Genomic DNA, 13,617 nt, shown 5'->3' with positions numbered 1-13,617 from the left:
CATTTGCACACGCAGCAGTTTAGACATTAATGGTATATAAAAGCCAAGTATCACTCATTCATCAAGAAATCTCCAGAACCATAAAGCCTACAAACTTGAAATTTGGCACGTATGTTCCTCTTGGCTTCTAGGTGCTTGCTAAGAAAGGATTTTTCGAAATGACCATCAGATCATTAGTATTTCTTATACAATAATTAACACGCTCTGATGCTAATGAGTTCTATTCCCCTTCCCCATCTGAAAAGAACTCTGTTCCAACTGCCAATTGCCTCACATTCCATTACCTCAGTTCAAACTGGCAGACGTTCCACTCCTTCACTCAGGAGTGGTCTGGGGATCCTGACAGGACAGTACTAAACGTTGGTACCTCACCAAAACATCTACGCGTTCCACCTATGGAACTGCTTCTGGACTCAAGTCAGAGGGCGGGATATTCCTTTATGTTTCAATCACTGACCACCACCAACCACCATCACTGAGCCAACGGATTAAGCTGTTTAAATGTTGCATTCTTTCATATGTATGTATGTATGTATGTATGTGTGTGTGTGTGTGTGTGTGTGTGTGTGTATGTATATATAATATATCCCTGGTAAGCCCCAATTATGGGAGGAAGCTAACTGCTTCCACCATCTGTCAATGTGACACTAAATATATACCTTCTTCCCTGGCTTCAGCTGATAAGGAGGAGACCTGTGGCATAATGGCTAAGACGTTTGCCTAAGATGCAATACAGCACAGGTTCGAATCCCAGTAAGGGTATGGCTAGCTGATGAGAGCTAAATAGCTTGAAATAGATCTAACTAGTCTCCCTTTATTTATTTATCAGCACAAATAAAACATATATATATATATATATATATACATACACACACATACATACATACATACATACATACATACACACACACACATACACAGTACTGCACAAAAGTTTTAGGCAGGTGTGAAAAAATGCTGTAAACAAAGAATGCTTTCAGAAATATAAATAATGATTGTTTATTTCTGTCAATTTTCAAAATGCAAAGTGAGCGAACAAAAGAAATATCTATATCAAATCAATATTTGGTGTGACCAACCCTTTGCCTTCAAAACAGCAGCAATTCTTCTAGGTACACTTGCACATAGCTTTTGAAGGAACTCGGCTGGTAGGTTGTTCCAAACACTTGGGAGAACTAACCACAGATCTTCTGTGGATGTAGGCTTTCTCACATCCTTCTGTCTCTTCATGTAATCCCAGACACACTCGATGATGTTGAAATCAGGGCACTGTGGGGGGCCATGCCATCACTTCCAGTACTTCTTGTTCTTCTTTACGCTGAAGATAGTTCTTAATGACTTGGCCGTATGCTTGGGGTCGTTGTCCTGCTGCAGAATAAATTTGGGGCCAATCATACGCTTCCCTGATGGTATTGCATGATGGGTAAGTATCTGCCTGTATTTCTCATCATTGAGACCACCATTAATCCTGACCAAATCTCCAACTCCATTTGCAGAAATGCAGCCCCAAACGTTCAAGGAACCTCCACCATGCTTCACTGTTGCCTGCAGACTCTCATTATTGTACCGCTCTCCAGCCCTTCGACGAAAAACTGCCTTCTGCTACAGCAAAATATTTCAAATTTTGACTCATCAGTCCAGAGCATTTGCTGCCATTTTTCTGCACCCCAGTTCCTATGTTTTCATGCATACTTTAGTCGCTTGACCTTGTTCCCCACGTCGGAGGTATGGCTTTTTGGCTGCAACTCTTCCATGAAGACCACTTCTGGCCAGACTTCTCTGGACAGTAGATGGGTATACCTGGGTCCCACTGGTTTCTACCAGTTCTGAGCTGATGGCACTGCTGGACATCTTCCGATTTCGAAGGGCAATAAGCTTGATGTGTCTTTCATCTGCTGCAGTAAGTTTCCTTGGCCGACCACTGCGTCTACGATCCTCAACGTTGCCCGTTTCTTTGTGCTTCTTCAAAAGAGCTTGAACAGCACATCTTGAAACTCCAGTCTGCTTTGAAATCTTTGTCTGGGAGAGACCTTGTTGATGCAGTAGAACTACCTTGTGTCTTGTTGCTGTGCTCAATCTTGCCATGACATGAAACTGTCTTTCACAACCTCACCTTGGTAGCAGAGTCTGGCTGTTCCTCACCCAGTTTTAAGCCTCCTACACAGCTGTTCTCTTTCAGTTCATGACTGGGTGTCAACCTAGATGTGACATTGATGATCATCAGCACCTGTTTGGTATAATTAGTTGATCATATACCTGACTATAATCCTACAAAATCCCTGCCTGACTTTGTGGAGTGTACCTAGAAGAATTGCTGCTGTTTTGAAGGCAAAGGGTTGGTCACACCAAATATTGATTTGATTTAGATATTTCTTTTGTTCGCTCACTTTGCATTTTGAAAATTGACAGAAATAAACAATCATTATTTATATTTCTGAAAGCATTCTTTGTTTACAGCATTTTTTCACACCTGTACTAACAGTACTGTATGTATGTATGTATGTATGTATGTATGTGTGTGTTTATGTATGCATGTATGTATATAGCAGCAATAGCAATAGCAGTTAGACTTATATACCGCTTCATAGGGCTTCCAGCCCTCTCTAAGCGGTTTACAGAGTCAGCATATCGCCCCCCACAGTCTGGGTCCTCATTTCACCCACCTCGGAAGGATGGAAGGCTGAGTCAACCCTGAGCCAGTGAGATTTGAACAGCTGAACTGCAGAACTGCAGTCAGCTGAAGTAGCCTGCAGTGCTGCATTTAACCACTGTGCCACCTCGGCTCTATAATCTGTGTGTGTGTGTGTGTGTGTGTGTGTCTGTGTGTCTCTGTGTGTGTCTGTGTGTCTGTGTCTGTGTGTGTGTCTGTATGTAGTAAGTAAGTAAGTAAGTAAAATAAAAACAAAAGAATAAAGATAGGGATTCATGGCAAAAAAATAAAATTAAAAAGCCAATAGCTACTCATGGACACTGGTGGTCTTTCAACTCAAACATCACATTGGGGGTTGGGAAGGGTGGAGGGGCTCCGTGGAGTGCAATTTATTCTCTAACACAAGAACTTTCTCCTGTAACCGCTGAATCTCTTGTTTACTTTGAACCTCAGTTTTCTGCAGGGTTTCATAGTCCAGCATCTTTTTCTCAGCCAAGGAGATCTGCTCTTTCAAGAAAGCGATGGCTTGTGCCTGGTCTTTGTAATCACTGTGTAGCTTCTCCAACTCATGAACTCTGAGGTCAGCATCTCGACACTTATCCTTCAAGTCCTGAAGTTCCATCAGCTGCAGGTTTGTTTTGGTTTCCAACTGGCTCTTCCAATTGTTGTCGCTTTCTTCCATCTCCTCCTTGACTTCTTGCACCTTCAGCTTAAGGCTTTCCTTCTCTTTAATATGAACTGCCATCTCAATGTCATGCTTAGCTTTTAGGTTCTCCATCTCTAACTGGTGCTCCAATTTGATGCTTTCTACTACAGCTTTCAGCTCCACTATTTCCTTATGCTGCTGGCTGTCAGAGCCTGTGTTCAAAGTAGCCTTGAGGTCCTCCAATGACTTCTGATGGTCTGATGCTAACGTGTCCAGCTTTGACTTCCAGTTGTCCATTAAGCCCATGTTCTCATTGGTGGCCTGCTGAACTTTTGCTTGAGGTCCACAATTTCTTGGGAGTACTTTTCATTGACAGCTTTCAACTTCTCAACCTCCTGCTGGTGCTTCTTCAAAGTCCTCTCATACTTCTCTTTCAGTTGGATACTCTCTTTCTGGTGCTCCTTGTTGGCTGAAAACAACTGGCCACGTAAGCGGAGAGTTTCGGTCTGCAGGCCCAGGCTGTGATCTGGAGACTCTGGCTGATGGGAATTCTTTAAACATTCCCGCAACTCTTCCACCTCACTTTGCCTTAAGGTCAACTCTTCCTCCAGCTGAAGGATTCTTGATTTTTCTGCCACGGTAGTTAACTGAAAAAGATGATGAAAAGGATACAAGCATGCATTAGAATCACTGCTTGCGATTTCGTGTGTACTTGTGGGTAACCTGCAGCCCTCCAGTTGTCATTAGAATGCAGCTGACCATCATCCATCTAAAGCCATTAGCTAGGACTGATGGGAGTTCAACAACATCTGGATGGCCATAGTTCCCCCGTACCTGAAAACCTAAGAGCTTTTTCACTCATTGTGGAAGCTTTTTCTTTTTGAAGTATATTACTGTATAATATGAGATCTTTTAGGGATGCATAAAGGTGTTAACCAATCCTTTAGCTAAAGTGCTGGACTACAACCTCCAGAATTCTGAATCTGTAACTACCAGAATATGAATGTAATGAAATGTTTACTCAACATCGTTTTCTGGGTTCTCAAAATACACTGAGCATAAACTAGCAAATGGGATGTAGTAACGGTAGGTTACCTTTTAACCAACTTGCCTAAATAAATTACGCAAATATCTTTTGAGTTGGTATGGCGAACATCATATAACCTGGACAGAAGAGTGGTGACAAATATCTTAAGTATCCTTTTGCTACCAAATGTGTGAAAAAGCTCTTAGAAAAGGAACTGCACCTTACAAATACCTATGCAGTAAAACAGATTTCATTCTCTGAAGGCTTTGGAGTTTCGTTTTTATTTTTGCACCAGGGTAAATTTTCCATTGAGCTTTTCTTTCTTTTGGAATTTGTTCCATTCTGTCCTTTGCAATTTTCTAGAAAGCAATGAGAAAACTTTTTTGCCTAGAAACACACACCGCTTCTCCTTAAAAAATAAAAACATGGTCTGTACACCAAGTCTCCTGTAATCTGGCGATCTCCATACGGTGGTGATGAAAATTCCACAATTGACAATCAGAATAGCCACTGGAAAAATGAGTGGAGATAAGACAACAAAGTAATGAAATGTATGTACCAATTCAGATATCTGATGGAGACCACAGTTGAGATATTTGTGAAAATATGCCATCGAGCCCAGAGGTAGGTTTCGGCAGGCTCTACTACTGGTTTGCTTGTGGGTTGTGCTGCATTTCCGCACATACGCAGTGCAATAAAAATTGTTCTGCACATGCACAGGAACAAAAAACAAGATGGCAGCACCTATGGCACGACCCAGAGAACTGGTTTGGGTGTGCAGCAGGCCTGGATTGCTGCCAGTTTCAGCGACCGAGACCATCAAACCACTACCAGTTTGGCTGAACTGGTAGGAAACCACCACTGGTCAAGCCCGAATTTGACATTTTGTAATTCAGTGAACAGCATAACAACCCCTTATTCATAAGAATTTCAGTGATACCTCTTCTACTTTAAAAGAAATGTTTAAAAACAAATTCTTTTTTCTCAGATTGAATTAGACTTGGTAGAAAATAAGGCAGCCTCCCAAATTAGGATTCCATTGCACCACTGGTCTGATGCGACAATGCAAAATTTTGACTCTATTCCCCTCTATTAACTCTGCAATCATCTTCACCACCAATTAAATCGGTGTTTCTCAAACTTGGCAACTTTAAGACATACGGACTTCAACTCCCAGAACTCCTCAGACGGCATGCCAGCCACCTGAGGAATTCTGGGAGTTGAAGTCCAATGCCTTGAAAGTTGCCAAGTTTGAGAAACCCTGCGGATTAAATACCTCAAGACTTGAGAGTTTAAGCAGGCATGCTGGGCAGCTTTTGAAAACTTACTCCTTCAGTCCCAGCATTCTCCATCTTGAAAACAAACCTTTTGTTCAGCCTAGGGGACTGCTGAAAGTACAAAGTAAAGTAAGAATAAATAAATAATGAATGAATAAATGAATGAATGAATAAATAAATAAATGCCATCATTCTTGTCAAGCGATATATCAGATTTTCATAAGGCTATTAAAAGGCATTTCAACTCTCAGCCCTAATCTGCTAAATTGGGCCTTGTCAGATTTGCTCAATTGTTCTATAGTGCTTTGCTCACTGCATGGTTTACCCTGGTGTAAAAGGATATATCAGCCATCCAGCAAACCAACCAACCACCAGCCACCCTCCCACCCACCCACCTACGAGAATTGGTTAGAAGTTATTAACGGAAATGTTCCAAAGGAATGTGTAAGGAATGGTGCTGGATGTATAAGCAAATTGCTGACCATGGTTAATGTTTAATGATGGGCTTATAAGCAGCTGGGAAACTGATGGGGCACAGCACATTCGGTTTATGAATCATGGTAAAAAGGAAGTAGAGGGAAATCTGGCAATATGGACTGCTCCACTTGAATCCAAGACTACCTCTAAACATTCAGAGTTGAAAGTTAGAGAAGGACACAAAAGTTCCTGATCCAAACTTCTGCTTAATAGAGGAACAGAATAGAATAACAGAGTTGAAAGGGACTTTGGAGGTCTTCTAGTCCAACCCCCTGCTTAGGCAGGAAACCCTACACCACTTCAGGTAAATGGTTGTCCAATCTCTTCTTAAAAACTTCCAGTATTGCAGGATTCACAATTTCTGGAGGCAAGTTGTTCCACTGATTAATTGTTCTAACTGTCAGGAAATTTCTCCTTAGTTCTAAGTTGCTTCTCTCCTTGATTAGTTTCCGCCCATTGCTTCTTGTCCTGCTTTGGATTGACTCCCTCTTCTTTGTGGCAGCCCCTGAGATATTGGAACACTGCTATCACGTTTCCCCTAGTCCTTCATTTCATCAGACTAGACATACCCAGTTCCTGCAACCGTTCTTTGTATGTTTTAGCCTCCAGTCCCCTAATCACCTTTGTTGCTAATGAAAATCGGAGCATCTCCCAAACAAGTACAAATTTGTATTTGTTTGGGAGCATCTGCCTGTCTGTTACACAATAACGGATGTCGCTATTGAACTGCTCTTATGTCTCCAACGTTTTCTCCTCGGGTTTACCTGAAATCTACTGTCCTCTACCAAAATCACATGAAATCTAATCCTGAGATGAGGATGGCTCTAAGACAGTTGGTCTTTTGGAAGGTCAAGAAAACCTGGCAGTATGCCCCAATCTGGGGTCTCAAGTATGTGAAGGATTCTGTTTCCTGGCTTTTTGATACCAATGAATTATAGCATCTCTTGGCTGCTATTTATATTTTATTTATATTTATTTTATTCCATATTTATTTCTTTTTTGGTATTGTGTTTATTTTTTATTTTTTAAATGATAGTGTCAGGCCTGCAGCCATCTTTTCTTTTGGATCTTTGGCCTGCCACACTTTCTATTATTCTACTATGCCTTTTCTATGGTGGGAAAACGGGAGGGGGGGAATTGTACGGAGTTAGATGCTATGTAGCCAAAGCAAAATTCCTTGTAGAAAACCAAGGTCATCCTTTGTCTTTGCACCTGACCGGAACTGGATGGGTGGAAGCTGCCAGCGTGGCAGTGGGAGATTGGACCATGTGATGGACTTGTGGGTGTGGGGGCAAGGTCTTGAACTTTCAACTGGGTGGGGAAAACCGGGAAGCTTTTAGATTCAGGTTTTCCCAGATGTGCCAACATGGCTCTTAATAAATTGGAACTTTGAGCAATACTTTGCCTTGATTTACTTTTGGATGCTATTTGGAACCTGACAGATAGTTTTCAGTCTAGAGTCCGGTTTGAGGTGGACGGCTACACAAATTAAAGAAACAAACACTAGAACTCAAAAATACCAATGTAATCTTATTCCTTGGAGCAGCAGAAACTAAAGCTTTGGCTCTCCCCATGTTTACAGCAGCAGATCACATTGACTAGGTGATTGTTGGCAAACCTTTTCGGCACCAAGTGCCGAAATGGGAGCGCACGTGGGGGAGCGCCGGAAACCGGACAGCAGCTCCCCAGCGCACACATGTAGGAGTGCCGGAAACCAGAAAAGCAGTTCCCCGGACACCTGGTCTTCCGGTTTCTGGTGCGCATGCATACTTGAAGGCCATCTGGCCGGCACGCATGCACGCACCAGAAACAAGAAGCTCAGCTTCCCAGTGTGCGCATACGTGCCAGGGAACTGCTCTTCCGGTTTCCGGCGCTCCCGCACACACGGACCTGCATGGAACCCAGAAGAGCAATGATCAACAGCTGGTGTGCCCTGAGAGATGGCTCTGCTTGCCACTTTCGGCACGCGTGCCATAGGTTTGCCATCATGGGTCATAGATGCTAATCTTAAAAGAAGCCACATATATTTTAGTGTGATAGATGAAGCTTATCAACCGAAGGAATTTTCCTAAGCCAAATCTGACTTTCAACATGCTTTTCCTCTCTGAAAGTTTATTAACAAACAAAGTAAATTGCCCAAAATGTTCTAAAACATTCATTCACTCCCCAAAAATGCTTCTGGGTGAACCCAAAGGGCCGAGCTTCATTCCCATAAAATTCCTCAACTGGTGGTTGTTGTTGTTAGTTGCAAAGTCGTGTCCAACCCATTGCAACCCTATGGACAATGTTGCTCCAGGCCTTCCTGTCCTCTAACATCCTATGGAGTCCATTTAAGCTCATACCGACTGCTTCGATGACACCCTCCAGCCACCTCATTCTCTGTTGTCCCTTCTTCTTTTGCCCTCAATCTTTCCCAGCATGAAGCTCTTCTCCAGTGAGTCCTTCCTCCCCAACTGATGAGAAGGAGCAAATTGATTTTAAAACCAAAAATCTTAGGAACAGAGATCAGTACAGGTCTTTTAAGTTGCCCCTAGCCTAGACAGTCAACATCTGAACAGCAGCAGTTACGCAAATGACACTTCCCTACATAACCAAGAGATGTAACCCTCCACTTTGAACAACAACTATGTTTTGAAAATTACTTCCTTTAGTTTAGCTGTTTTATCCATATTGCTATTACCTTTTGTACTGATAATTTTCAGGGGCTTTTTTGGAGGGAAGAACGGGTAATAACAGCACAAATTGATTCATTTTTACTTAGGTTGTTGAAGTTATTTTTCACTCATCCCCAGTAGCTCAAGGCAAAATTACAAACACTTAACAATAATTCAAATTCAATCTAACAAAACCATTTTTTTTAAAAAGAACACTAGGAAGAAAAACTCCAAAGCTGCTTTCCCAGTTTTGTATATAGAGGTAATAATGAAAGAAACAAACAAAAATTGAATCATTTTTTTGTAATATGAGTCCTATGTCTAGAAACAAAACACCACACTCCTTGATCACAACAGTGGCAAACTATGGAGAAATCCTGGCATCATCAGAGGCGAAAATCACAAATTAAAAATACTGCACATCGTAAAGGCTTGTTTTCCTTTTAAAGATAGGGCAGATTTCACAAAAGATTGATAGATGGGGTTGAAAACCAGTGGTTTTTGGTACAGTGGCTAACTTGGACTAAACCAGTGAGAATCTTCAGTTCCAGTTAGCCTCCCTCTCCATTACAAATTCACTGGGTAACTTTCAGTTTCTCTCCTTCTCTCTCACCCAATATAGTATGGTGGACTAGGGGCAGGAAATCCTGGATCTAGTGTCCCTTAGTTTACAGAAGTTTCCCCGGAGACTTTGGGTCAATCCCAAGAGTCAATGCGGTATACCGCTACAGTCGGTGATGTCAACCCTGAAGCTGACCTGACCGAAGCCGTCTTGGAAGCTTCAGTGTTGCCACACTGGAGCTGAGGGATAGGGAGGGGGGATTTGAGATAGCTGGGGTTTTGTAGCCAAAACAAAATACTTTCTCTTGGGAACCAAGGACATTCTCATAACTGGTCGGAGGAAGGAGGAGTGATGTCACCAGGCAACCAGACAGCGTTACGATTGGGCCATGTGACTGATTGTTTTGAGAAAGTGACAAACTTTTACTTTTAATTTGGTGGAAACTGCGGGAACATTGAGAGTCGGTTTTCATCAGATCTATGCCAATATGATATACTCAATAAAGCTATTCTTTGAGGAATCCATCTGCCTTAGAGTTTTGCTTGCTGTGGCTCTATTACTTGGAACCCTGAGAGGTGAACTATAGTACTCCTTAACTTTTAACCATTCATTTGGCAACCATTCAAAGTTCTAATAGCCCTGAAGAAAATGATAACCAGAATATGTATCCTCACAGTCACATGATCAAACTTTGAGTATTTACAATGGCTGCAGTCCCCCATACGATTGGTAAAACTGAGCACAACTCACTTAACACCTGCCTTACTTAGCAACAGAGATTCCACAATTATGACCCAATTATGTGGTCATAAATCAAGGTCTACCTGTACAAGCAACACACTCCTTGTTCTAATCTACCTTCAGCCGTTAAAAGTTCATAAGGGACTGGCTTTGGATCAGTCCTTCTCTCTGAGTCCAACCTACCTCAAGGGGATCCTAGTATGAGGAAAAAATAAAGAGAAATCTCCACAGAATTACTTCAGTCTCTTGGAAGAAATCTAATCAAAATCTAATGAATAAACTTTATAAAAAAAAAGATACCCAGAAGCTATGTCTAATTACGCGATTAAGTAGTATGAATAAAAATACAACATATTTTCAATATGTTGTAAAATACAACTCCTAGAAGACTTAAGGCCCAAATCTAGAATTCCTGGGTTCTAGTTGCTGAGTGGGATTTTAATTTGGAAATTTCACATATTTCTGAATCTTTTATAGGACTGAGGTGCAATTATCCAATTCCAAAACAGTCCAAAAAAAAGAGCCATCTTGAACTATCTGTGAAGCCTTTTAGTTCATGGTAATGTCATTAGATACTATTAGTGTGCCCAAAGACCAATGTATCTACTACACTTGTCTGCAGTTTGATTGGGCCTTTCAAATTCTCTGTTCCCTTGGATGACTCCACAGGGACAAAATTGGGGTCCCAGGCATGAAATACACTCAAGGCTTTGAATATGACTTGACAATAATAGACAGCGCTTGTAAGCCTATTCTGAGTTACTACCATGTTTCCCCAAAAATAAGACACGGTCCTATTTTCTTTTGACTCCCAAAATAAGCACTTGGCTTTATTTTCGGGGAGGTCTTATTATTTTTGAGGTGCAGGAGGAGGCGAGTATGGTCACCTCATGGCTGCTGCTATGTTGCAATATTTTCAGGGAGGGCTTATTTTTGGGGGGAGGGCTTATTTTAGCGCATCACTCAAAAGCCCAATTGGGCTTACTATCCAGGGAGGTCTTATTTTCAGGAAACAGGGTATCCAAATGGACAATTATATAGACTCCTCCTGTACTCCCAGGATTAAAAACGAGCAGACTATTAGATTAAATTAGGGTAGATGAAAAAGGCTCCGCAAAAAAAATCTTCAAGGATCCAGCTTCATCCCAGTATCTAATGCCATCCATTTCGACAAGAATCCTGATACCTACATGCTTGTTTTTACCATGCTTTCCAAAAGGCTGAACCTGCAGAGTTAAGTTATGATGCAGAATTCCTGGGGGCCCAAGCAACTCTGCAATGGTGATGGGTGAATACAGCTTGCCATTTACCAAGAGCCAAGTCACGTGCACGGAAAGAGCTGGCGAGGGGTTTCAGGCGATGAAAAAAAGGGGAATGAATTGTGCCTCCTCCTCCTCCTCCCTGCTCTCCAATGGGGTGCGATGGTCAGATTAGAGAAAAGAATAGCCTCTTATTCATGGGATACCACCATGAAAAGACACAACCACTTGCAAAACCAAACGGCTACCACGTTTCCCACAAAATAAGACAGGGTCTTATTTTCTTTTGACCCCCGAAATAAGCACTTGGCCTTATTTTCAGGTAGGTCTTATTATTTTTGAAATGCAGAAGGCGGCGAGCGTGGTCATCACATGGCTGCTGCTGTGTTGCAATATTTTCAGGGAGGGCTTATTTTAGCACATGCGCCCCAAAGCCCGATTGGGATTATTATCCAGAGAAGGTGTATTTTCAGGGAAACAGGGTATCATCAGGTAAACAGCTTTCTGTATTCAACCGATGATTATTGTTAAGCTGGATGACGGAGTGGCAAAGTCGGTCCAATCCAAACAATAACATGAAAAGCTGCAGAATGGAAATCAAAGGGAGGATTTGTTGTCCAACAGACCAAGAAGGCAAAACTACGAAGTATTCTCATCTCCAGAGAAATGGAGAAGAAAAGATTGTGGAGAGCGGGGGAGTAATTGCAAAAGAAGATGTTAACATGAAACATGGAAGCTCAAATTAAAAAAAAATAAAAACAAAACAACTATAGGGAATTATCGACATAGCCAGCAAGCAATTGGATCTGCAGGCATTGGCTAGCATGAGGTGGGGGCAGCAAAGGTGGTTGGGTGGATTACCCTGCTCTCCTCCAATTCTCTGAGAAGCTTTGCTGCCTGGGTCTTCTCAAACAGGAGGCTCTGTTCGAGCTCCCGTATTCGAGCATGCTCCAGCTGCGTCTGTGTCTGGTCACACATCAGGAAGGAAACCAAAGGAAGAAAAGAAAGCAAACAGGAGAGAACAAGGGAATAATAATAATAATAATCATAATGGAGATGCCTGCAAATTATCTTCTTCAGTATACAAAGTGAAGAAAGACAGTTTACACAATAGGGGTGGGGGAGAAGGACCAGATTGGTAAAGACAGGGACAGCCATCCACCACAAGATGTAAGGTGTGAATGCAACAATTTTGCAAGAAAGACAGTTTTCAAGTAAACCCTCTTCACAACTGCAAACACGGACACAAACTCGTAAAATGCATTGGTATATCTCTCATGTGACAACTCCAGTTGAATTTCCCTCCCAAATAGCTCAAACAACTGCGCCAGACAGTCTCCTCATGTCAATTATTTGTCTAGAGACAAGATGTTCAGCCACAATTCATGTCAAATCCATCTTAGAAATCCCATTTTTTTTTTCAAAAAGGCAACAGGATGTTGATTTTTCCTTGAAGACATGGCGGTTCTGATCCAAGAAGCTTCTGGATGAGAAGCGCAACATCTTCAAGGAAAAACAAAGTCCAGTTGCTTTTTGAAAAATCTCGTTTGGAACAACCATGACCTGGTTGACTGAGAATCTCCATGGACATCCATTTTAGAAGGTCACCGAGCCTGGGAACTGCTGCCAACTCAGGTAGGTTTAAAGATAAAGATTCCCCTTGCACATAGGTGCTAGTCGTTCCCGACTCTAGGGGGAGGTGCTCATCTCTGTTTCAAAGCCGAAGAGTCAGCACTGTCTGAAGATGTCTCGTGGTCATGTGGTCAGCATGATTAAACTCCAAAGGTGCACGGAACGCTGTTACCTTCCCACCAAAGGTGGTCCCTATTTTTCTACTTGCATTTTTACATGCTTTCGAACTGCTAGGTTGGCAGAAGCTGGGACAAGTAACGGGAGCTCACTCCGTTACACAGCGCTAGGGATTCGAACTGCCAATCTTTGAGTCAGATGCATCAGGGGAGCAATTTTTGAAAAGCATTGATCTTAGCAGTCTCTCCTTTGCATCCATCCTAGTGTGCACAATCCATTTATCCTAGGGCGCATAATAAAAAAAATTGATTGTGGCAATTTTTGTGCATTTGGACCACGAACAGAACATCAAAATTAGGCTACGTTAACTCAGCCTTTTTTATCCAGGTCAGACTGCCAGCAGATGTGAATGAATGCTGTTTTAATTGGTGCTCAACATGATATGCATTCCTTTATAAATTAAATCAAATTTTAATCAAGGAAGAGATATGAGCAATTTCCTATATCAGCCTTCCCAAAGCTTGTGCCTTCTAGATGCGTGGGAACTGAGCTATCATGATTGCTAATGAATGAAA

The 13,617-nt window shown here is 42.0% G+C and overlaps 1 protein-coding gene across 1 annotated transcript in view; it reads right to left on the bottom strand.

Annotated features, from left to right (window-relative positions):
* Window positions 1-13,617, bottom strand: part of CLIP2 (CAP-Gly domain containing linker protein 2) — a 77,285-nt gene that overhangs the window by 16,399 nt on the left and 47,269 nt on the right. The window contains 3 exon segments of the mRNA XM_032216568.1: window positions 2,970-3,631; window positions 3,634-3,943; window positions 12,155-12,259. Coding sequence (XP_032072459.1) covers window positions 2,970-3,631; window positions 3,634-3,943; window positions 12,155-12,259 — 1,077 coding nt within the window.

Source organism: Thamnophis elegans, chromosome 4 (assembly GCF_009769535.1).
Source record: "Thamnophis elegans isolate rThaEle1 chromosome 4, rThaEle1.pri, whole genome shotgun sequence".
Taxonomy (NCBI): domain Eukaryota; kingdom Metazoa; phylum Chordata; class Lepidosauria; order Squamata; family Colubridae; genus Thamnophis; species Thamnophis elegans.
This window is presented reverse-complemented; position numbering and strand designations above follow the sequence as displayed.